The sequence below is a fragment of the Equus caballus genome, chromosome 22, assembly GCF_041296265.1.
Source record: "Equus caballus isolate H_3958 breed thoroughbred chromosome 22, TB-T2T, whole genome shotgun sequence".
Classification (NCBI taxonomy): Eukaryota; Metazoa; Chordata; class Mammalia; order Perissodactyla; family Equidae; genus Equus; species Equus caballus.
Window position 1 is genome coordinate 29,474,175 of NC_091705.1, and position 23,435 is coordinate 29,497,609.

General features: G+C 57.7%; 1 protein-coding gene across 7 annotated transcripts in view; it reads right to left on the minus strand.

Annotated features, from left to right (window-relative positions):
• Window positions 1-460: 460 nt before the first annotated feature.
• The window catches only part of KIAA1755, a 39,968-nt gene continuing 16,993 nt past the window's right edge, over window positions 461-23,435 (minus strand). For 4 of the 7 annotated variants that reach the window (XM_023626543.2, XM_070247926.1, XM_070247930.1 and 1 more), the window contains 10 exons: window positions 16,653-16,776; window positions 14,064-14,157; window positions 13,106-13,192; window positions 12,853-12,969; window positions 11,014-11,112; window positions 9,910-10,058; window positions 7,804-7,942; window positions 6,468-6,590; window positions 5,609-5,827; window positions 461-1,735 (listed from right to left, as the gene is read on the minus strand). In XM_023626543.2, the coding sequence (XP_023482311.2) occupies window positions 1,034-1,735; window positions 5,609-5,827; window positions 6,468-6,590; window positions 7,804-7,942; window positions 9,910-10,058; window positions 11,014-11,112; window positions 12,853-12,969; window positions 13,106-13,192; window positions 14,064-14,157; window positions 16,653-16,776 (1,853 nt within the window). In that variant the 3' untranslated portion in view covers window positions 461-1,033. Of the gene's footprint in view, window positions 4,836-5,608; window positions 5,828-6,467; window positions 6,591-7,803; window positions 7,943-9,909; window positions 10,059-11,013; window positions 11,113-12,852; window positions 12,970-13,105; window positions 13,193-14,063; window positions 14,158-16,652; window positions 16,777-23,435 lie in introns of all 7 variants that reach the window. The other 3 variants (XM_023626544.2, XM_070247929.1, XM_070247928.1) reach the window with 3 other exon arrangements.

Sequence of the window (23,435 nt, forward strand, 5' to 3'; positions counted from 1 at the left end):
AGGCTGGCTCTCTTCTAGACACTCTGAGATCAGAGATGTAAAGGCCTCTCCCTCGGGCCCCCGCACCACCTGCTGAATGGGGACGTGGCTCCCTACCCCCTCGCCCGACCCCAACCACCAGCAGAACCCTGTGATGCTGGGCACCAGAGACTGTGCCTAAAGAAAGGTGGGGACCTGTGGGGGAGTGGATGCAGAGCCTGAGGAGTGGTGGGGAGGGGAAGAAGACAGAGAACATCGGAGGGCGAGAGTCCTTACTCTCCGGAGGGCAAGGACAAGACTGTGGGGTTCCTTGACTTTGAGACCGATGGCCCGTGTCAGTTGGAGGAGCCCAGGGAGACAGAGTAGAGAGGGCAGCAGACATTCCATCGCCCTTACCCTTCTGTGGGCACTAACTGGCTGCCAGCAGGTGATTCTCTTCACCGGAGGCCAATGGCGCCAGCGAATAAATAGCACACGGTAATTTACTTGACAACAACACCCTTTATTCCCTCCCCAGACTCGTCTCCCTACGCCTCCACCAGGGGTTCCTGGGATCACAGCCAAATAGATGTGCCCTCGAATCCTTGTCTTGAGGTTTGTTTCCATGGGACCCTGAGACAAGGCGCCCCTCCGGCATCTCCCCACCCATGGTTCTGTATGAGGGCAACTCTGCCCCTTGCTCTCCAAGGGGAAGCTGTGTGCCCCTGAACTCCAGGCGGGCATCGGGCCTGCCTATGACTGACACCCCTGGAAGGGTCCGTACTAGCAGCTCTTTCCACAATGAGACCCAGGGCCCGTGAAGCCAACCACCTGCTCCACTGCATCCTGCCTTGACCTCTCTCTCACCGTCGTCAATGTGCGTAAGTCGGGTCTTCCTGGAGTTTTCTGGAGCCGGGAGCGGGTCCAGGTGCTCTTCCCCCCAGCACAGGCCAAACACACTGAGGGCTCAGGAGCCATGTCTCCATGGGATCGGCCAGGGCTCCCCAGCTCCCTCTGCAGCTGGGCCCCAGCCCAGCCACCCCCTGGAGCATGGTGACATGGTGGGGGCTCCCAGCTAGAGGGATGCTGGGGGACTTGTCTGTGGCGAGTCCTCCAGAGACGTCTGGGAGTCTGTCCCCTCTGAGGAGAAGCTGCCCCCAGTGGGGCGGGGGCTCTGACCCTGCCTGGCGAGCCGCTGCCAGGAGAAGAGTGTGGCAAGAGACCGTTCAGGGGCAGGATCAAGGGGTTCACGGGGGCCCTCGCCATCCTCAGCCTCTACAGCCTGGCCAGCTTCCCTGGTCTGGGGGCCCACCAGGAAATTTCTGTTGCGCCCCACTCTGGGGGCCCAAGGAGGCCAACAGGATTTGGGCGAACTGTCCAGGCCCAGTGGGTGCTGGAGGGGCAGGTCCCGCCTTCCCTTAGAGGTGACCTCTGCATTCAGACCCTGGCCCTTGGTGGCTGCCCCTCTTGGCTCCGGGTGTGCCGAGTGGGCAGTGGGACCCGCTGGGCAAGGACAGTGGGCCACGGCCTTCTTCAGGAGGGTCTGGATCTCCTCGTGTCTCACCCAGGCCTCCTCCCACAGGTCCTGGCCCAGGCCTTCCCGGCTCAGGGAGGCCACCTGCAGCCCCATGGCCGTGAGCTTCTCCTCAGGGAACTCGGACGCCAGTCGCTGCAGGTAGCGGTGCAGGCGGCGCTGGTCCCCAGGGCTGGTCCTTTGGGCCTTGCCCAGCCTGAGCTGCGTCATCAGGTCCTGACAGTCCCTGTGGAACCAGGTCATCTGGGAGATAAGCAGAGAGGGAGTGGGGCTGTGGGGGCTCGGTGTGGACAGGGACGTGCCTCTCGGAGCAGAGAGGGGACCTGAAGAATAAATATTGCTGGATCGAGTTAATAACAAGCACCCGATCAATGTGAGGGGCCCCTCAGCGTGGCCATGATTTCCCCTGCTGACAATGATGACAGTGGGCTCCCTCTCTTCCCGGGGCGCACACGCCTGCCAGCAGGAAAGAGTCCCCAGCACCCCTGGGATCTTCGGGCACCGGCTGATAGACCTCGGGGCCAGCAAGCACTTACCCTTTCTGGGGCTCAGTGTCTCCTCCTGTAAAATGGGAGATTGTGCCAGAGGATCATGAAAAGGCTTTTGAGTGCTGAAAACTTGGATGCTGGAATTGTGCGAACCCCTTATGAGAGGGGCTGAGAGAGGGGGCCGGCTGACGTTTATTTGCCAGGCTCTCTTGTGTCTCATGTGTGACACACAGAACTGTACCCGCAGCCCATTTTATGGAAGAGGAAACCGAGGCTCAGAGACATGAAATCACCTGCCCCAGATCCCAAGTCAGGGAGGAGCTGGGTTTGAACTCAGATCTCTCCGGCCTTCCAGACAGCATCTTCCAAGCAGCTCCTAGCACAGAGAAACTGGCCCAGGTAGAGTCGCACCCCTGCAGTCACCAGTGACAGTCAGCAGACCCAGCCCCGAGGCCCCTCCCTCCAGGCTCTGCGCCCCATTTTGGGCTTCTGCCATTCACCCAAAATATCTGCAGGCTGCAAAGGAGCCAAGCCGTTCCCAGCAGCGTGTGAAAAACATAATCTTTCTCTCCATTAATTTAGAAGCCGACAGCGAGCTGTTAGCTTGTGGGATTGGAGAGCCATTTTCTCCGAGGAAACCGTCTTTCTGCGGATTAAGGGAATTGTCTTTAGATAAATGGCTTCCTATTGGTGGAAGCACATGGAGCTCACGGCCGCGGAAGGGCTCCATAAATCTCCGTTAGCCCCACAACTGTGTTATTATTATTTAGTGCACAAGCCGCTGCCCGCACGCCCTTCACCTGGGGCTGGGCCCAGCACTGGGCTGTCCTGTCTGTGTGTCTGTCTGTCTGGGACTCCATCTTCCAGGCCGAGCTGGACAGAGATGGAGAGCACCTCGGAAATCATCTCGCCCGACCCCTTGTTGTGTGGATTAAAATTCCACGCCAGAGAGAAGGGGCCTGCGCAAGTCGAGCAGCGGGGACGGCCATGGCGGGGCTTGGGGTCAGAGCTGCCAACTCCTGTGCCATTTCGAGGCGAGGGTCAGACTCCACCTTCACACACTTAACCCCCGCCTGCCTTCCTTTCCTAACTCCTACTCTTCCTCCCACCTCTTGGCCTGCCGTCCTCAGCGTTTCCGAGCCCCCTGGGCGCTGGCCCTGCGCTGGGCACTGCCAACAGGACCAGGACCAGGACCAGTCAGCCCCAGCCACCGCATAGGGGAGGTCACTCACAGGTGACAGACGAGGGACAAGCAGGTGACAAGGCAGCAGGATAATGTCAGATCACAAAGGGCACCAGGAAACGATAAACACAGTGTGATGAGAGAGAACGGGGGTGGGAGCTGGGTGTCAGGACGGGGTTCTCGGAGGTGGGGACACATGAGCCAGAGCACTGAAGAAAGACAAGAGACCGTCTGGTGGAGGGGAAGAGCGTTCCTAGCTGAGGGAACAGCAACCGCAAAGGCCTCAGAGCTGGACTAAGCTTAGTTTCTCCGGGGAAGGCCAAGGGGCTGAAATTAGTAAGCAAGGGAGAGAAGCTTCCAGACACCCTTAAGCCATGAGGCATTACTACCCCTCCCACCACTACTAATGATAATAATATTGACGTTAATAATAATCGTTCCAAATTTGAGCAAAGCTGGGGGGTTACTTACGTTTAAATTAATTCTCCCACTACCAGGCACTAGAGCTGGATGATCTGGGTTTGAATCTTAGCTCTGCCACTTCTTAGCTGTGTGACCCTGGGTGAGTTATTTGACCTCTCTGTGTCTCCTTGAGTGTAAAATGGGCATAGTAATAGTGCCTGCCTCATAGGGTTGGTGTGACAACGAAACGATATGCAAAATGACAGGAACAGAGGGCCTGCCACGTAGTAAGAACAACATAAGCATGGGTTGCTGTTATTATTATAGTCATTATTATTGACGAGGAGCTGGGGCCCAGAGCAGTGAAGACTAGCGTTGAGGTCACACAGCCCCTGCAGGCGTAAGTCGCCTTTGACTCAGTCTCAGATCCAACCCCTGCCTCGCTCTACTGCACAGCTGGGAGTGGGGCATCCTGTCGCCATCACTGCCCACATCCGCCTCCCTTGCCTGCTGCCCCAGAGAGACAGAGAGCGGCCTGTTCTCCCGGCGCCCCAGGCATGAGTTGACCGGGGTCCCTCCCGCTGCACTCTGAAGCATCCTGTATTCTCTGTCCCCTATGTACTGGGTCAGCGTGACAGCCGAGAGAAGGGGTCAGCCTCTTCCCACACTCTGTCCTCGGTGGTGAGTGCGAGGGGCGGCTGAGGGCACTGGGCTGGGGCCAGAGATGTGGGTTCCTGACCCAGCTGGGTTACAGCTCCCTCGGGAGCTCGGTTTCCCCATCGGAAAACCGAGGGGTTTGGCTTCATGATCTTAGGAAGGGTGGGGCTCTTCGGGCAAATCCTGCTGGACCACTGACCTTCTGGGAAACCTCGAGCAAGTCACTGTCCTCTTTGGGCCTCAGTTTCCTCATCTGTGAAATGGAAACCATGTTGGTGCCCCTCCCTTATAAAGATATGGTGAGAATTAAGTCAGGCAGGGTTTGTGAAGCGCCCACAGGAGGGCCTGGGTGGAGGACACAGTCGATAATGTGGGCTCCCGCCTAAGGGTCACCTAATCTTCACCATCCTCATGCTGCTGGGACATGGGAGTTGGCTGCCACGCCCCCACCTTCGGAGAAGAATACGGGGCATGTTATGGGGCGCAGACACATCTGTGTTCAAATCCCAGCTCTTCCTTCCTCCAGCTGTGTGGCCTTGGGCAAAGTCCTTCCGTCTTTGGGCCTCAGTTTCCGCATCTGTAGGATGGGGCTGATTAACCGTGGCACACTGGGCTGCTGGGAGATGAAGATGCAGTTCCTCTGGCCTCCCACCCCAACTCTGCGCTCGCCCCCCACGTACACACACAGTGGCGCTACCCCCCCCCCCCCCCCGCCTCCTGGCCAAACTCTGGTTCCTGGTGAAGACTGAGGCCTCTGTTCTGAGGGTGCTCAGGGCAGCCTCTGGGCCCAGCCTCAGCTGACTGCGCCCTCCTGCCCCGGCGCCCCCACCTTGTGCAGGGCAAGGTGAGACAGAGGAAAGAGCGCTCGAATGGTGCCATGGGCTTGCTGTGTGACCTTGGTTAAGTGACAGCCCTTCTCTGATCCTGCTTCCCCAACTCTGCCACAGAGGAGGGGCACGAGGTCAAGGTTCTCAGCCTGGTCCTGACCCCTGACGTTGCCTGCAGAGATCCATGTGTGGAGGAGTCTACGGCTTTGACCGGATGCTCAGAAATCCCCGGGCTCCTTCCCCTAATCCCAGAGTTGAAGAAGCAGGTGATTCCTGAGGGTCCTTTGAGAGCTGACACCAGGTCAGTGGGAGGCTGCCTGGTGTAGTGGGACAAGCTGGGGTCAGGGGTCACCCGCCCTGGTTAGGAAGGTGACTTAACCTCGCAAACCCTGTTTCCCTTCTGGAAAACGCGGGTCATGCTTTCTCCCACTCAAGGGACAAGGGGAATGAATCATGCAAAGAGCCTCGTGCTGTGTCTAGGCCGCTCCCTGCTCCCCGCCCCCCACCGGGCCTCGTGGGGGTTGCGGGGGTGTCTGTGCAGGCGGGCCGCAAGGCTCACCCTCTTGCAGAAGTGGTGTAGGTGCAGCTGCGTCTCCAGGTCTGTGCGCTGCCGCTCGGCCGCCATGTAGAAGTGGGTCAGCTTAGCCTGGAAGGCCCGCTGGGTGGCGGCGAAGGCGGCCAGCTCTGGGAGCTCGGCTCCTCCCGCCTCTCCGGCCCCTCCTGCAGCTCCCAGCTGGGCCGCCTGCTTAGACAGCTCCAGGCCACGCCGGTACTGGGCCTGAGCGGGGAGAGTGGGGGGTCCACTCAGCTCCCGCCTGGGCTGCAACCTCCCGCTACCCGCTGCCGAGTCTGCGACTCCCTGAGCCTCAGTTTCCCCATCTATACAAGGGAGACTCAGGCCCTTGCCCAGGCCGCTCACTTCCTCTAGCTGGACTCTGCTTAGTGTCACCTCTTTCTGGGAAACTTCCCTGACCCCAACGTCTTCGTGTCCCCACAGCCATCCCTTTCTGCCTGTTTCCCTGTTTGTCCCCCGCCCCCATCCCCCTGGCCTGGGCCTTCCCTGAGGGCTGAAACAGAGGCTCAATCACCCTGTGCCCAGGACCCAGCGCACCAAGGACGCAGATTCCCCAGCCCTGCTCTCTGGGGCTGACTTTGTAGGCCCAGGGTGGGACCCTGGAATCAGCATTTTAAGAAGCCCTCAGAGATTCTGAGATTGGTCATCTGTGGACTTGGGGATCCTGGAAGGCTTCCTGGAGGAGACACCATCTAAGCGGAACCATTTGTGATCCGCACTGGCCTCCTCACTGTCTCTGGAAGCTTCCTCGCACTTTCCCACCTCCGCCGTGCGGTCCTGCCGTGCCGCCCCCTCTGCGCCCCTCCCTCTGCTCGGGTGTTGCTCCTCAGTTTCCGGAACGCACTGCAGCCTGCAGGAAGAAGTCCTCAAACGCGGCGTGGGCCTGCTCCACCGTCTCCAGGCTTCCGTCCCGGGGGGTCAGCGCTCGCAGGCACCGGCTTCCTTCCTGCTCCATCCAGTTGCTGACCTGGGGCGGGGGAGGAGGTCTGGACGTGAGGGGGCTGCCGGGAGACGGCCCCTGGCCAGCGCCCCACCTTCCGGGGAGGCCACTGGCCTGGACGGAAACCCTCCCAGTTCTGGGGGGAGAACAGACACCCTGTGGAAGGGAGTGCTCTGTCATGTTCTTCAAATATCCGAAAGGGAGGGGGCTCCCTGAGTGCACCCCAGAGGGCATTTGGCCTGGCCGGTGCCCTACACACATTAGGTGCACACTTGTCTGAATGAGTCACAGGGTGGCAAATTTCAGCTTACTCTAACCGTTCGGTGCCGCCCAGTCATCAAAGGGGCAGCCTTGGGAGGGATGAGCTCCCTGTCCCTGGGGGTGTGCAAACAGTGCTGGAGAAAAGCTGCCCGCTGTAGAGGAAGGTGCATGGGCCTGCTATGAACTCACTGTGTGACTGGAGCAAGGTGCTTCCCCTCCTGGGGCCTCAGTTCATTCAGTGGCAAAATGGGGTAGACGTAAGGATTCGATGACGCACAGGGGTGTTCTTGAACCCATGGGCAGAAGTCCCTTCTTATTCTGGGGTGTCTTAAAGGCGTGTATTCACTCACTTCATCCTCACAAAGCCCAGTGTGGCAGGAACTAAGATTATCCCCATGTAACAGATGAGGAAACCGAGGCACTGAACAGTTGAATAACTAATCTAGGGTCACACTACCAGTAAGGGCCGGAGCCACGACCGGACCCACGCCATCTGGCTCCAGAGCGCACTGCGCCCCACGGCCCCAAGGTGACGGGACATGTTGCTCTGGGCAGCGCAGTCACACGAGGTGCTGCCAGGTGTGGGCTCCAGGATCAGACCATGGGGTGTGGCCACGGGCCGGTGATGTAATGTCGCCTGGCCTGGGATTTCTCATCTGTGAGCACCTTCCCCACAGCATGGGGGAGTGATGAGGCTGGAAAGCGACGCTGGGTGCAAGGGCTCTGGCCCAGCCTCAGCACACAGCTGGTCTCCCATAAGTATAGCTTTGGGGGTTAGGTTTTCACCCATTAAGCACTTGCTGAGTGTCACGTCATGTGTCCCAAGGATGCCTGCCCGGCATCCTTGAAGGACTGCCCACCTCGTGTCCTTACACCAGGGCAGGGTGCCCGGCTGGGACACGGCCTGGAACAGGACCTTCCCTGTGGGGGTTGGCCAGGCAGAAGCCACCACCTCCCCCAGGCAAGCCTCCCCTTTCACCTGGAGGATGGCAGCTTCCAGGCGGCCCAGGCGGACGCGGAGCTCCAGCCTCCCCAGGAGGTGGTTGGACGCGGTGACCAGGACATGCAGCTGCTCGTCCATGAGGCTGTACAGAGCAGTGGCTTCAGCCAGATGACTCCTGGGGAGTGGAGGAAGGTGAGAGAAGCCTAAGATGTGACCCTCCCCAGCACTCCTGCCCAGCATAGGCCTGCCCCCTAACTCCCACCAAGCCCGTGGCCCCGGCTGGGGTATTCCAGCTGCTGACTTGCTGTGTGACCCTGGACAGGTCCCTACACCTCTCTGGGCCCAGCCTTGGCCTTCCATGGGACTGGGAGGACTAGAGGACACAGCAGGAAACCAAATGACCCTTCCTTTCCCTCGGAGGGTATGAACGGAGCTGGACAGATCCGGGTTCAAATCCCAGCCCTGCTACCTCCTGATAGTGAGGCCTTGTGCAAATTTCTTTCTGCATCTCTGTGTTTTCATCTATAAGAAGTGTGGGTAACAGAACCCACCTCACAGGTTGGTTGCAGAGACTGAACGATCTCACGCCTTAGCTCTCAAGCCCGGCTGCACGTGACAACCCGCCCGGGAGCTTTAAAAATCTCGATGCCCAGGCCACCCGGGCCAAGTGCGTCAGGCTCCGAGTGTGCCCCGGACGTGAGTGCTTTCCAGAGCCCTCGGGTTTCCGGGGCCGCCCGGGCTGGGAGCCGGCCCCCACCTTCACAGCCCTGACCACGGCGCGGGGCTCGGGGTCTGCGATTTCCCCTGCCACGGTGGAGAGCGGCTGTCAGAGGCCTCCCGCTCTGGCCTCCGTTTCTCAGATGGGAAAACTGAGGTCGGGAGAAAGGCCCCGACCCCAGCCGGGCAGTCGGGACCGGCGCCCAGCCCACGGCTTTTTCTGCACATAATTTACAAAATTGGTCCAAGCCAGCAGGACGTAAATGGAGGGGCGTAGCTGGGACTCCAGGCGTGGCCACGCTTGGGAAAGGGAGAGTGCTCGGGCGTTCCATCACCCCTCAAATCCCGCCCACCCTCCTCTGCCCTCGGGGGTCTTATTACAGAAGGAGAAGGAGAGAGAGGGGATGGGAGGAGAGAGAGGGGATGGGAGGAGATCCGCTTTCCTGAGGGGGCCGCGCTGCGGGCCGCCCCATCTGACGGCCGCCCCCACAGGTCACTGCCCCCCCGCCCCAGGAAGGCGTGAGCCCCCGGGTGCGTTCGCGGGATGGACAACGCCACCCCGCCCGGCAGAGGGAGGGGGCAGGGCCGCCAGGCGGGAGCCCGGGACCGTGTGCGGGAAAACCGCGCGCGGGACTCATGTGGGGCCACAGCGCCCCCTGGTGGAGCCGCCGGCGGCCAGGGGTCTGCAGGGACCTACGGCGGACAAGGCGGCTGGGGGCCCAGCAGGGAGGCGGGGACGTGCCGGGAAAGACGGTGCCAGCCCACCGGCCCGTGTGAGGGGCAAGGAGGTGACTCCACACGCCGCGCCAGCACCCGCTGCTGCCCGGCACTCACGTCAGCGTGAATCTGCCCGTGGGCGCAGCTCAGGGTGGTGCGTTCAAGATTCTGGGCCAGGCTGCCTGGGTTCGAGTCCTGGCCCACACCACATCCCAGCTGTGTGACCCTGGGCAAGTCACTTAACCTCGCTGAGCCTCAGGCTCCTCCGCTGTACAAGGAGGATAACAGCAGGATCTCCCTCATGGGTGGGGATTAAGTGAGTCAATATCTGTAAAGCCCTGAGGACAAGGCTGTGTACATCCTTAGTGCGGCGTACGTGGTGGTGAAATAAACAAACTGCTCGTAGAAGCTGATGCAAACTTTGTAACTGTGTTTGTTCTGATGGAGAGAACAAACACAATTCTGGGGTCAGAGAAGGTGCTAGGTCCCCGAGGGTGACCAGAAACGGCCAGAGGCTGTCCTCCGATGCCCACACCGGCTGAGGATGGCCGGGGTTGAAGAGGAGCAGCAGAGAAGGGACGGGGACCTTGCCGAGGCGTCAGTCCAGGATCTGAGGCCTATGTGTCCCCTCAGCGGGGTGGCCCCAGCTCCAGGCTCCCCAGCCAGGGAACGGGGTGGGGTGGGGGCGCAGAACCCCGGGGTCTGTACCTGACGTCGGGGTGGAAGTCCAGCTTGCTGGCCTCCTGCTGCAGCCTGGCCAGGGTGGCCCCGCCCTCCCGCTGGAGGCCCAGCAGGCCCGGGTCCCTCAGCACGGCCTCCATCAGCTCCTTGGACCTGCTCAGACACCTGGAGGCCTCCTGCCAGTGGAGGGAGGTGGCCTGAGGCCCAGTCCCCACTCTCCCTCTACAACCTTCCTGAGCTCCCCACGCCCAGATCACGCTCAACTCCCCCAGTCTGGCATTCATGGTCCTACAGGAAGTCTGTGCTTTCTCACTCTAAAACATCTCCTCAAGCCAAGCCTCCTCTCATCACCGTGGCAACCTCACTGGGCCCAGTGCCATCATCTCTTGCCGGGACATCCATCCCAGCCTCTTCACGGGTCTCCTTGCCACACTCTGGCTCCCCCTGCAGTCTGTTCTCCACATGGCAGCTGGAAGGATCTCAAAGTGCGCGACTGATCATGTCCCTGCTCAAAACTCTCCAGTGGCTTCCCCGCCCACTTAGAATCAAATCACAGCCCAGCTCCTCCTTGATAGAGCCCCCCCCGGACCCGGAAGATCCTTTAGTTCTTCCCTCCTTCGCTGCACCCCCAACTCACTCTGTTCTACCTGGGCCTCCACGCTATTCTTGAACATACCAAGCATAATCCCACCTCAGGGCCTTTGCACATGCCTGCCCTCTGCCTGGAGCTCAGCCCCCTCCCATTCCCATGGCAGGCTCCTTCTCATCCTTCAGGCCTCAACTGAAATACCAGCTCTTCAGGGAGGCCCTCCATCCTTCCCCATTATCCTCAATCTTACTTTCCTGGCATTCCGCACAATTCGTAACCACATATCCATTTCTCTGTTTACTTTTTAAATGTCTGCCTCTATCACTGCACCGTAAATAAACCCCATGAGAATAAGGACAAATCAGTTTGCCTCAGGCTGGGTCTCCAGGGCATGACACCTAGCGGGCGCCCAATAAATATTAGTCAAACTAATGGATGAAAAGCAGGGGTGATGGCGCCCACCCCGGCTGTCCCCTTCACGGAGCCCTTGCTCTTGGAGGCCGGGGTGTGACGTGCTTCCCTACCACTCGCTCCAGGCTCACCTGTACCCCTCCAGGGGGGTCGCGCCTCTCAAACTCCTTGATGGAGGCCTGCAGGAGGGAGGAGGCCCGGCGGAGCCCAGCAAGGAAAGGGTCCAACCTCTGCAGGATGGAAGGCCAGAGAAGGGGTGTCAGTCCGGGCCAGTGAGGAGGGCGCACCCCAACCCAGGAGAACACGAGGGGGCAGGAGGTGTTGGTTCTCAAACTTCAGCCGCATCAGAATCCCCTGGAGAGCCGGTTCAAGTCCAGACTGCTGAGCCCCACTCCTGAGTTTCTGGCTTCGTTCCCCTGGGGCAGGGCCTGAGAATCTGCATTTCTAACTAGCTCCCAGGTGATGCTGATGCTGCTGGTCGGGGGGCCACACTTTGAGGACCACTGGTGCTGGGAATGCGGGAGGGAGAAGAAGGAAGACAGGCCTGAGCTACTCCAGGCCAGTGGGGACACCCTGGGGGAGCGGAGGGGGAAGGAGAAGGGGGCATCCTCCGCTGGGCCCCACGTCAGCCCAGCTCCACCATTTCCTAGCTGTGAGACCTTGGGCAAGTTACTTAACCTCTCTGTGCTTCCTCTTCCTCCTCTGTAAGATGGGATCACGTAGTCCCTGCCTCACAGGCTTGCATGAGGACTCAATGGCTTCATTTGTGCAAGGCACTTAGACTAGCACCCAGCACACAGTACTAGTCTCCATCATTGGCAGCTTTGTTTTCTGGGTCTATGGGTATGACGTCACTTCCAGGGGAAGTTTTAAGGTGAAAATATAGTTCCAAAGCCGCTGGATTAATCGGAGGCCTCTGGAGAGGAGAGCTGGGGCCTGGGGGCCGAGCAGGAAAGACCTCTCAGCGCAGACCCTTTATGCCCTTGGAATTCAGAACATACTGCCTATTCAAAAACAGACAGGATTTTAAAAAGGGGAGCACGGGGCCAAAAGTGGACCACAAACCTCACGCAGCCTGTGTGCATGGACCGGCGGTTCTCAGCGAAGGGTGATCCCCCCACCCCGGGGGACACTGCCAGTGTCTGCAGACATTTTCTGTTGTCACAATTTGTGGGCTGCTACTGTCAGAGCAGGTCGAGGCCATGATGGCGCTAGTCAAGCTACTACGCACAAGACAGCTCCCCCCCAAAAGTGAGGATTCTCTGGCCCACACCTGGATGGCGCCGTGGTTGCGCAGCCCTGTCCTGGGGGAGCCTGGGGCAGTGTCCACAGGCACGGGTGTCCACGCAGCTGAAGCAGTAATCTTCGGTGCACTGTTGTGCCCATCACCCGGGCCTGTGTGTCCCCACAGGGTGACTGGGCATGACCTGCCCCCTCGCAGGGCTGTGGGGAGGAGGGACTGAGATGGCACAGGAAAGCAGCCCAGCGCGGGCGGTTCCTTATTCCCTCGCTCTCGCAGGAGGGAGCGCATCTGCACCTCCCCGCCGGGCCCTGAGTCCCCCGAGTTGTGGGGCTCCACAGAGCAGGTGTCTGTAAGTGTATTTCCAGTTAACATAGACATACTCCAGCATGTGCTAGACACTCTTGCAAGCTCTTTACCCACAGTAGCTCAATTAATCATTGCGACAGCCCCACGAGGAGGTACTATCATTAACCCCATTTTGTAGTTGAGGAAAATGGCCCAGAGAAGGTGTATAACTCACTCAAGGTCACACAGCAGAGCTGAGATTGGAACCCATGCTGTCTGGCTCCAGAGCCTGAGCTCTTAATTACTCCATTCTGCACCCTCATTATAAATGTTTGTTGAATGACTGTTTTTGACCCCAACAGAGTCAATGGATCTGTGGGACAGGATGGCGGAGGGAGAAAGAGAAAGGGTGTCGGGGGATAAAGGCTGTGACGCTGGGCACCTGGAAGAGCTGCACCCACTGGCTGTGGCAGTAGGGGAAGGGGCCGTCCAGGGCTGCGGGCAGCTGGCTGGGGGCCACATGGTGGCTGAGGGCCTTCAGTGAGGTCAGCACCTCTACCTACAGACAAAAGAAGAGAGTCAGGAGGACCGGGACCCAGTGTGGGGGACAGACATTTGAGAAGGTCCTGCCGGATCCTGGCCCCAGCCCAGCAAGTCCCCTATGCCTCGGCCCCCGGCCGCTGCGTCCCCCTCACCTGGATGTCGGGTAACGCCCGCAGCTGGAGAGCGGCCTCCTTCTCCCCCAGGAAGAGCAGGGCCCGGATGGAGGCCGGGGGCAGAGCCTGTCGGAGACAAGCACGTCAGAGCCGCTCTGCCCAGGCCTTCACTGAGCCTCCTGGCTAAGATGCAGGCAAAGGGGCCACGGGCGTGGGGTATGTGGGGGGTCCCTGTGGCTGGACCCTTATGTGGTATGTTTGGAGGGCGAGTCATTGGAAGTCAAGAGAGCAGCAGGTCCAAGCTGTGTTGCAAACTTCCTAGACACCCCGCCCCCTCTGGGCCTCAGTTTCCCCATCTATAGAGAGAGGAGGAGGGAGAAGGGGAGGTGGAGGTCAGACCACGAGGTGAGCAGATGCCAGCCTTCCATTTACTCTGCTGCCCAACTGGCTCGATAGGAATCTCTCCCTCCCCCATTCTCCGTCCAGGAGGCTCCTGTGAGCCAAGTCTGAGCCAGTCGGTGCGTCCCACTCCCCTGCCCACAGAGACCGCGTGACGGATGGTCACCCGCACCAATCGGGGCTAAGGAGACACGAAGGAACTTTGGCTGGGACCTCTGGGAAAGGACTCTCTCGTTTCTTCCTACCCAACTTTAATGAAAGACCATCGGAATTCAGAGCTGCTGGGAGCCGGACTGCCACCGAGAGGGAGCCTGGCTGCGAAGGGGCCAGAGATGGGGAGAGAGGAGCCAGATCTTGCTGACGGCATCTGAGCCCCTGAATCAAGCCACACTTGAAGGTGGATTTAACTTCTGGAATGTCGAGTCGCAGGGACCAATGAACGACCTTTGTCTCTAAGCCAGTTTGGGCTGGGGTTTCTGTTATCAACACTGAGAGTCCCTGCGTGGGGTCCTGGGCCCAGCTCTGAGCTGCGGGAATGTCACAAGGCCCCCGGTGCTCCCAAGACTCACTAGGCTGAGGCTGTCCACCTCCCACTCACCTGGGTGGCCTGCAGGGCACTGACCAGACCGGGATGCGGGGGCTGGCTCCTGGCGTCAATCACAACTGCCAGCCCCTTGGCCTTCTCTTCAGGCCTGTGGGTGGTAGACAGAGTTGGCAGTCTTGCTGGGTGAACCGGGACTCTCGAGGGGGAAGGACCTAGTGGGAGGTGAGGGGAACTGGCTGCTAGAAGCCTTGATTTATTGGAGAACTCTGCATCCTGTAAGACAAAGTCCCCGTGCCCCCGCTTCCAGGAAGCCCTCCCTGATTCTTCTCCAGGCAGAGCTCACTGCTCCCTCTTCAGTGCTCCCACAGTACCTCACATAGCTCTCTCTTACACCCCAATAATCAGAAACTATAAGCCACTCTCCCAGTTGCAGTGGGTGAGTCCCCAAGGCTCACCCACCCCTTTCGTGTGGGCAGAACCTCACTTTATTAAGAATCCAGCTCCCTCCATATAACCACGTGTATCCTTCACGCACCCTGGAACTGACTTCTGATTGGTTGAGGCCAACAGTAGGGACCCAAATCCTCTGGCCAATGATTGGTTTAGATATGGGTCATGTGACACTTTTCTGGCCAATGAGATGTGAAGGGAAGTTTGCTGGGGGACTTCTGGGAAAGACATTCTCACCTTTAAAAAGTTCTTACAAAGAGATATAAGGCCGGGACATAGAAGGATAGTTTTCCTGATAGGTAAGACTTTTTGAATTGGAATCGGTTCACCCTCACAGGTTCACGATGCACTTTTCAGGGATTACTTTAGGATTTCCCAAACTGGCCCGCTTGTGTGGACTTGTCAAAATACCGATTCCGCACCCCACCCCCACCGCATCCCGCAGACATCATCCAGCGGGGCGGGGCGGGGCGGGGCGGGGCGGGGCGGGGCGTCGGTGTGCTTCCAGGTGCCCTCGGCCATGCCGATGACCAGGCAGGTTGGTACAATGACCCCCAACTGCATTCAGGCCCTACAACCACCAGTTCACAGGCGAAACCAGGGGGTCGGCGTGGGGGTGGAGCTGGGGCATGGCCACGTGTCTGTCACCCAGGCCCGCGCATTGCATTGCGCGGAGTCAATTTCGCATCTGTAAATGGGGCTGGGCTGACGGCTGATGAGGTCGCGACTGTAAAGCGCTCACTGGCTGCGCAGAGCAAGGGGGATATGAAGGTCTGCTATTATGACAGTCCTGGAAGGGGAAACTGAGGCATGGGGCGGTGACGTGGCAAACTGAGAGGAGGCTGTCGGAGGCTGTGCCCCGGCTGGGAGAGAGGTCTCCTCCACACCTGCCTCCGCCACCAGCCTGGAGGCCCCTAGAGGTCAGGGCCCGAGGTGAGGAGCGTCTGGGTGGCCAGCACGGCCCAGCATAAAGCCGACCCAGAGCAGGTGCCCAGCAACGCTGGTTCACAGCAGGAGTGGAAAAGCAAGCCCAGCACACAAGACCCCATGGACATGGCACTCCACGGTTTACAGTGCACCTCACCCCCACCTCTTGTGACCACACTGGGTCCTCAGAGCCCACCTGGTCATCCCCTTTTATCAGGTGAGCCTCAGAGAGGGGGTGTTACCACCCCAAGGTCACACAGCAGGCTGGTGGGATTCCAGGGTTCTGTCTACCACGCTGGCCACTTCTCAGCCTCGAAAGGGGGTTCCATCTCCCACTCAGGCCAGAAAAGCCACTCCCCCTTGGACAAGAGGAAGAAAAATCCAAGTGGCCAGCAGGTGGCAGTGATGGCTCCTGTGGAGTGGAGTGAATGGAGAAGCTTCCAAGGATCCCTTCCTCCTCCCCCGGGGCAGAACCTCTAGGTTGGGTTGAGATCTATGCCACAGTCCCAGCAAACCACCTCTGCGACAGCCCTGGCTGGGGGCTGGGGGCTGGGGCTCAGAGAGGGTGGCGCCTCTTCCCCAGCAGTCCAACGTGAAGTCTGAATGGGGTGGGGCTGGTGGATGTTAGAAGTCAGCCTGGCTCACTTTCCTTCACTCCCTCCCTCACTCATTCTTGTTTTCACTCTCTCACTCACTCATTCATTCACTCATTCGCCCTTTTCTTCACTGGTTCAACAAATATTTATAATTCAGAAGCCAGCTCACTTATCACCTCCTCAGGGAAGCCTTCCCTGATTTCACCATTGAAATTAGTCCCCCGACCCTTCTTAGTACAACAGTGGTTCTCAATGTGTCTCCGACCCAGCAGCATCAGTACCAGCAGGAAACTTGTTAGGAATGCAGATTCCCAGGCTGCACCGCAGACCTGAATCTGACAATCAGGGTGGGGCCCAGCGGTCTGCTTTCACGCCCGCCTGGTGATTCTGACGCATGCCGATCTACAACATCCCTCTGTTCTCTTCTCCACACAGACACCCCTGAGAGTTGCTTGTCCGCGGCTTGCTTCTTGCACGCCGTCCACCTCCCCCACCAGCCTAGGGACCCCCAGGGCGAGGAGTAAGTCTGTCCTGCTCCGCCCAGCAGGGGGCTCGGGACTGACTCTGGGAACAGACACTGGATGGAAGGCTATGGTGTCTCTCCATTGGGTCCTGGGCTCTGGGTGACAGGTCAAGGGTGATGGAGTGGCCAGCTGGCCCACACCCTTACCTGGGGACAGTGCACAAGTAGGAGAGCAGTTTGGTGACCTCTGAGGCCGTGCACCATGGCGCCTCCCAGGCCCCCTGGGTGGTCGACATCAGAAGCAAGGGCCGCCCCGCCTTGTCCCGACCACCTGGAGGAGAGAGGACATATGTGAGCAGTGAGAAGGTAGAGCCCCCTCGACAGGGGGAGCCAGCTCTGTGGCCTCCAGACCTTTGCCTATACTGGTCCTTCTGCCGGGAAAGCCCTTTCTCTCCTCCCCTGTGAACTCTGAACTCCTATTCATCCTTCAAGACCCAGTTCAAAGCCACTGCCTCTGAAAAATTGTCCCTGAAGCCTCCTCCGGCAGAGGTAGCCTCACCCTCCTCTGGGCTCCCTCTGTCCTGGGCTCCTGGAAGCGAAGCTCATGGAATGAGCTTTGGGTCACACGGACAGAGGTTCAAGTCCCAGCTCTGCACTGACTTGCTGTGTGTCCTTGGGCAAGTCAGTGTGTCTCTGAGCCTCAGTTTCCTCATCTGTTAAACGGGGAGAATAAAATACTGAGCTTACGAAGTTCTTTGAAGGAGTAAGTGAAATAGTTCTGAGAAGCGCTCACCACACGGCAGGGCTTACTGAGCGGTAGCTGTCCTAACCATCCTCTGTCTCCAGTCCCCTGTGGTGACCATGCAGCCCGCGGCCGCCAGCTCCCTATCTGCTCCTGCAGATTTTCAGCCATGGCTTCTCCAGACTATTTCCTCTTCCAGGAACCAGGGCTGTACGCCCCGCCGTCCCCACAGGGCTCACGAGTCCGAGGCCCAGGGAGTCAGCGCAGCCGTCTACGCTGGGGGAGCGGGGACGCGCAGCAGGGGAAGGAGGCCCGGCCTCTGGAGACAGCCCGTCCTGCACCCCGGCTCAGAGGCCGGCCCTGCAGCCCCCGCCACCCACCCACGTGGCACAACCCTCCACCGTGCGCAAGTGTGTGAGGCCCTTCACAGCTCAACCTTACCCACCTCCCAAGGGCTGCCTCGCACAGGGCTGCAACCACCTGGAACGTTCTTTCTGCCACACAGGTTTGAGAATTTGATGTAATTGAAAAATTTAAAAATATCTACATATATATATTTTATACATAAACAAACAGATTGATATTTGTATTTGTATATAAACTTCATACCCTCTCGATGGCGTGGGTTTGCCTTTTCCTAATATTCATTTACAGATGCCAAAAGGAAAGACATTTTGTTGAGGGCAATATGGGAAATTTGAATGTGAGCTGTGTATTGAACAGCATTAGGAATTATTTTTAATTTTGTTAGGTTTGCTCATAGCATTGTGATTATTAAGGAAAATGTCCTGATAGTGAAGAGAGGCAGGCGGGAGGATTTAGGGGTAAAAGATGAAGATCTGTAATTTACTATAAAAATTTTCAGGAAAAAAAGATGAAACATGCCAAAATGTTAAGATTTATTCAAATCTGAGTAATGGGTATAAGGGTGTTTATTATACTATAATCTCTACTTTTCCGTATATTTGAAATTGTTCATAATAGAAAGTCCAAAAGAAGTGAAATGATTAAACCATGAAAAAGTTGGATAACCGGCAAAGTTGGAGCTGTTTGTCCAGGCCCCTCAGGGGCCATGAGTCCCTCAGTCAGGAAATGCTACTGCGTGTCCTTGGGCCCATTTTACTGATGAGGACACTGAGGCCTGGAGAGAGGCAGCAGGTTCCCAATCTCCCACAGACCTGGGCCCCCAACTTGCCAGCGAGGGTGGGAATGGCGCCTGATTCAGCCCAGAGAGGAGCTTCTGTCTGCTGTGGACCTGACGGCTGGAGCTCAGTGACAGCTCCAGGGGTGCACTCCCTGCTCTAAGACCTGCCATGGCTCCTCATGGCCTCGAGGACCAGGTGCAAGCTCCTTGACCCGGCACTCAAGTCTGCCCAGATGTGGACACTCTTCCAGCCTCCTTTACACACTCTGTGTCATGGACTGAAGGGGTTCCCCTCTCCCCAAAATTCGTAGTTTGAAGTCCTAACCCCCAGGGCCTCAGAACGCGACTATATTTGAAAATAGGGTCTTTAAAGAGGCACTTCAGGTAAAATGAGGCCAGAAGGATGCGTCTGAATCATGTATGACTGGTGTCCTTATAAGAAGGGGACATTTGGACACAGTACGGAGGGAGGCCCTTGTGAAGACAGGAGAAGACGGCCATCGGCAGGCCCAGGAGAGAGGCCTCAGGAAAACCAGCTCTGCTGGCACCTTGATTCAGGCTTCCAGCCTCCAGAACTGTGAGAAATCAGTTTCTATTGTTGAAGTCACCCACTCTGTGGCACTTTGTTGTGGTGGCCCTGACAAACATGCACTGTGTCTCCCCTCGTCGCTTGTGGCCCAGCCAGAACGTGACCCATCCTTCCGCCCTGGACAGAAGCCCTGCTCCCCCCAGGCTCCTGCAGCGACGAAGGCCTCTACTGGGTCCTGCAGGATGGAGGGCTCCTCACGGGTGTTCAGTGGCTCAGGCTCGTTGTGCCCCCACACTCAGCACAGGCCTGCAGCAGATAATCGAGGCCAGTGATCGACTGGCCAATGAACGGAGGACAAACTTCCCTGTGCCTGGGGATCTTGTCAGAAGGCAGATGCTGCTTCAGCCAGCCTGAGGTTCTGCATCTCTCCCTAGCTTCATGGTGATGCCCATGTAGTTGGTCCCCAGACCACACTCTGAGTGGCACAGGAGTCAAGCGCTCTGGACATCCAGCCAGGACACTGTGTCTGGTGGGGACCCAGCTGTGCCTGGAATGGGGCTCTGCACACTGCCAGGGCTGGCTGAGCACAGACACCGGCTGAGTCCACTGGACCGAGGGGTCACTGTCCTCTGATTTGCCTTCGGCTGGGAGGCCTCTTTACCCCAGATGCCACCCTCACCTGACAGCTGGTGCCAGAATTACCATCACCAGCATCTCAGAGCCCTGACTCGAAGCTGTGCTGCTCACACTGGATTACGAGTCTCAGGTGGGCATGGGGACTGCAGGCTGGGAGGGTCTGGGTGGGGCACAAAAACTGTTGCAGCCACCGAAAAACTGTCGCACCTCCTGTGGCATCATTCACTCCCAGTTTGGAGGGAAATTGTGAGTAAGTTAACTGGCAAGCAATTTAGAGCATTTTTCGTATTGAAACAAACATGAATGTATTCTTAAGTAGAATACAAAATCTATAGAAATTTTAAAAACAAAAAAGACTTCAAAGAGATGTACAGAGCAACTGAGAGCTCAGGGTGAGGTCTCAGGCCCTGGGACCCGGGTCCTCTCTTCTCCATCCGGGTGCATTTTCCAGTGAAAAGCCTGAGAAACCCTCTCACAGGCTTTGTGCCTGTGGGAGGCAGAGTTATGGCTCCAAAGATGTCCACGTCCTAATCCGCAGAGCCTGTGGATATGTCAGCTGACCTGGCACAGGGACCTCATGGACGCGATTAAGGCAGGCCCCGGAGATGGGAGAGCAGCCTGGACGATCTGAGTGGGCCCCGTCTAACCACACGCTCCTCAAAAGCAGAAACCTTTCCTAGCTTCAGTCAGAGAAAGGCGTCAAGACAGGTGAAGTGTCAGAGATGTGATGTTGCCGGCTTTGAAGATGGAGGAAGGGGCCACAAGCCAAGGAATGTAGGCAGCTTCTGGAAGCTGGAAAAGACGAGGTACAGATTCTCCCCAGAGCGTCCAGAAACGAATGCAGGCCTGCTGACACCTCGATTTTAATGAGTCAGACTTCTAATCTACAGAACTGTATGACAGTAAGTTTATCTCGTTTTAAGTCACCGAGTTTGTGGCCATTTTCTCTGGGCACTGCAGGAAACTCATACAGTGCCGGCTAAAATGGAGCCCCGACCCCCGGCATGGGAGCAGTCGTTCACGTTAGCATTGATCGGTCTCTTTCCTGAGAACAGATCTCTATGGAAAGTTTGAGCTCAGACCTGAGGAGAAGAAGGGAGGTGAGGAAGAGATCCTGGAAGGGGACTGGGACCCCTGCTCCACAAGGGCTGGCCTGGAGCAGAGCTTGATCTTGGAACAGTCTCTGGGGACTGTCTGGGCTACAGGGGAGCTCCCATGGAGGCCGGGAGACCAGCAAGGAGACTGCAATAGGCGTGGATGCTCCTTATGCTGGTTTGGACCTGGGTGGTGTGAAGTCATCAGATTCTGCTTATAATTGGATGGAAGAAGTGACAGGATTTGCCAACAAATTGGATGTGGGTGTAAGGGAAAGAGCGCAATCAAGGATGGAGCTGCCACCTTGTGCTGTGATGAAGATAGACTGGAAGGCTAGGAAGGTGGAGGGCCTGTGAGGTCAGGAGCCCTGTTTGGACATGTTGAGTTAGACATACAAGCGGAGACATCACGTAGACAGCTGGAAGAAGGATCGCAGAGCTGACAGGCGGGGTCCAGGCTGGAGAAATAAGTATGGGGGTTGTCAATGCAGAGACAGCATTTAAAACAAATATTCAACGGGGAGACTGATGACATCGCTAAGGAAGGGAGTGTGTATGGAGAGGAGAGAGGGTCCGAGGGCTGAGCTTTGGGGCCCCTCCGAGGTCTACAGGCGGAGAGGTGAGAAGGCGGGAGGAGAGGCAGAGAAGGGGTGGCCGGTGAGGAGGAGGCAAACCAGTGGGAGTGTGGACTGAGGGGCGGGAGAAGAAGGCATTTCAGGGAGGAGGGAGCAGTCGTCCGTGTCAATGCTGCAGATGGTGCACGGACAATGAGGACGGAGAATGGACCACCGGGTCGAGAAACGTGGAAGTCATTGGTGACATTGAGAAGACCTGTCTCAGAGTCAAGGTGGGGAAGGAATTCTGATTAGAGCGAGTCGAAGAGCGAGGGAGAGGAGAGGTGATGCTGAGATGGGAGCCCAGGCAACTCCCACGCGGGGTCCTGATGTAAAAGAAAGATAAGAATGAAAGTGTGTGAGCCCCTGATGGTCACTCCACGCTGGGCATACTGCAGCATGTTCTTATGCCAGTAGAGGTTCCACAGAGGGCAGGAAAGGTGATCAGTAGGGAAGAGAGGAGGCTCTTGCCAGAGGGCTGTCTCTGAGTAGCGAGGAGAAGCAGCGCACCAGCGGAGAGCGGTTCCTCTGCGAGGGGGGCGCGTCTGCAGGAGAGAGCTGTATGTGCCCCTACAGACGTCCCAGGGAGCTCAGTGTGCGGGCAGGAGTTTGCAGTTTTCCTTCTGAGCTTCTGCTTTCTCAGTGAGACAAGAAGGATGGTCTCCGCTGAGAGTAAGGCTGAGGGAGGCGGTGTCGAAGGTCAGAGGGACAGTGGAGGAACCATTCCGGGCTCTGGAAGTCACAGAATCCACAGGCACCACTGGGACCCCCTGGAGGTCAGTGTCAGGAATCCAATGTGTGACCAGCCAACATGGTTGCGTGGACCTCCCGGGTTTGCTCAGCTGTGAGGGTGCAAGTGGGAGCGGGCGGGACTGGACTGGCCTGAGGTGGGGATTTCTCCAAGAGAGCGTGGAGGTGGGAGAGCACGGCGAGGGAGCTGAGAGTGTTTGGAAGGAAGTGACTATGATGAGCCATGGAATCTAAGCTGGGAAGGAGGAAGTGGGGACACGATGGAGCGTGGGGAGGGACAGTGAAATGTGGTTGGATCAATAGGTTGAGGGTGCTGGGAGACCAAAAGGTTATTAAAATTGGGGTGGCGGGTGAGCTGGGAAGAGAGGCAGTGTAAGGAGGGAGGAGCCGTCAGTGTGGGGATGGCCATGGGAGGAGGAGCTGGGGGGAACGAGGACAAGATCACTGAAGAAGAGGAGGTCAAGGAAGGGAGGAAGGAGCATCCACGTGGAGAACGTTCATTCACGCGACAAACGCTTTCTGAGCACCCACCATGTGCCAGGCACTGTTCCAGCCACTTGGGACTCATCAGTGGATGTTGCAAGCCCAAAAAATTACAAGAGAGTCACTGTGTAAAGAGTGATGGTGAGCCAAGTTCAGTGTGCTTCTTCTCTTTCTCCTCTTACACAAGGAGGAGCTTGAGGCCCAGAGAGGGCAAGTGGCTCCTCCCAGGTCACCCAGGGAGCTGGGAGAGGAACTGGAAACTAGAATGAAGGTCCCCTGCCCCCAGAACAGAGCCCTTTGATGGATAAAAGCTGAGCTCTTGGAACACGACAGCCCTAAAAGGATCGTGAGAGCCTTCATGTACAATTAAAATGGGAACACACAGCAAGAGCTTCAACAAAGATGACCAGGAAGACGACAGACAGTGCCTCCAGGAGTTTCAAAAAGACAGAGCAGTGGCCCTGGTTCCCCAGAGACAGAGAAGTCCATGAAGGAAAACAGAATTTCAGGACAGTCAGTTCTCAGAAAGCACAGTGGTCTCTCTTGCCCGCAGATCTTTACACATGCTGTTCCCTCTGTCTGGAACGCTGTTCCCACCCCTTCACATGGACAATGCCTACTCACATATGGAACTGAGCTTCACGTTACTTCCTCCAGAAAGTCTTCCCTGACCTCTCCCCCACCCCAAGCCTGGGCCAGGGTCCTCAGCTGTCCTCCCACAGCCACCTGTACTGCCCTGTGGTCACACATTTTTTACACTGGATTGTAATAACCTGTTGTAATAACCTGTTGAATTTTCTTCACCACCAGCACAGACTTCCTGGGAGCAGAGAACATATCAGACTTGTTCCCTCCTAAACCCTCAGTGCTGGGCCCGGAGCCTGGCACACAGCAGGTGCTCGATAAATACTCATTGCAAAGATGAAGAGATATTAAACAGGATAACGCCTTCAGTAGTGGGTGCTGTTAACACCCACCCAGACCCCCTCGTCAGGTCA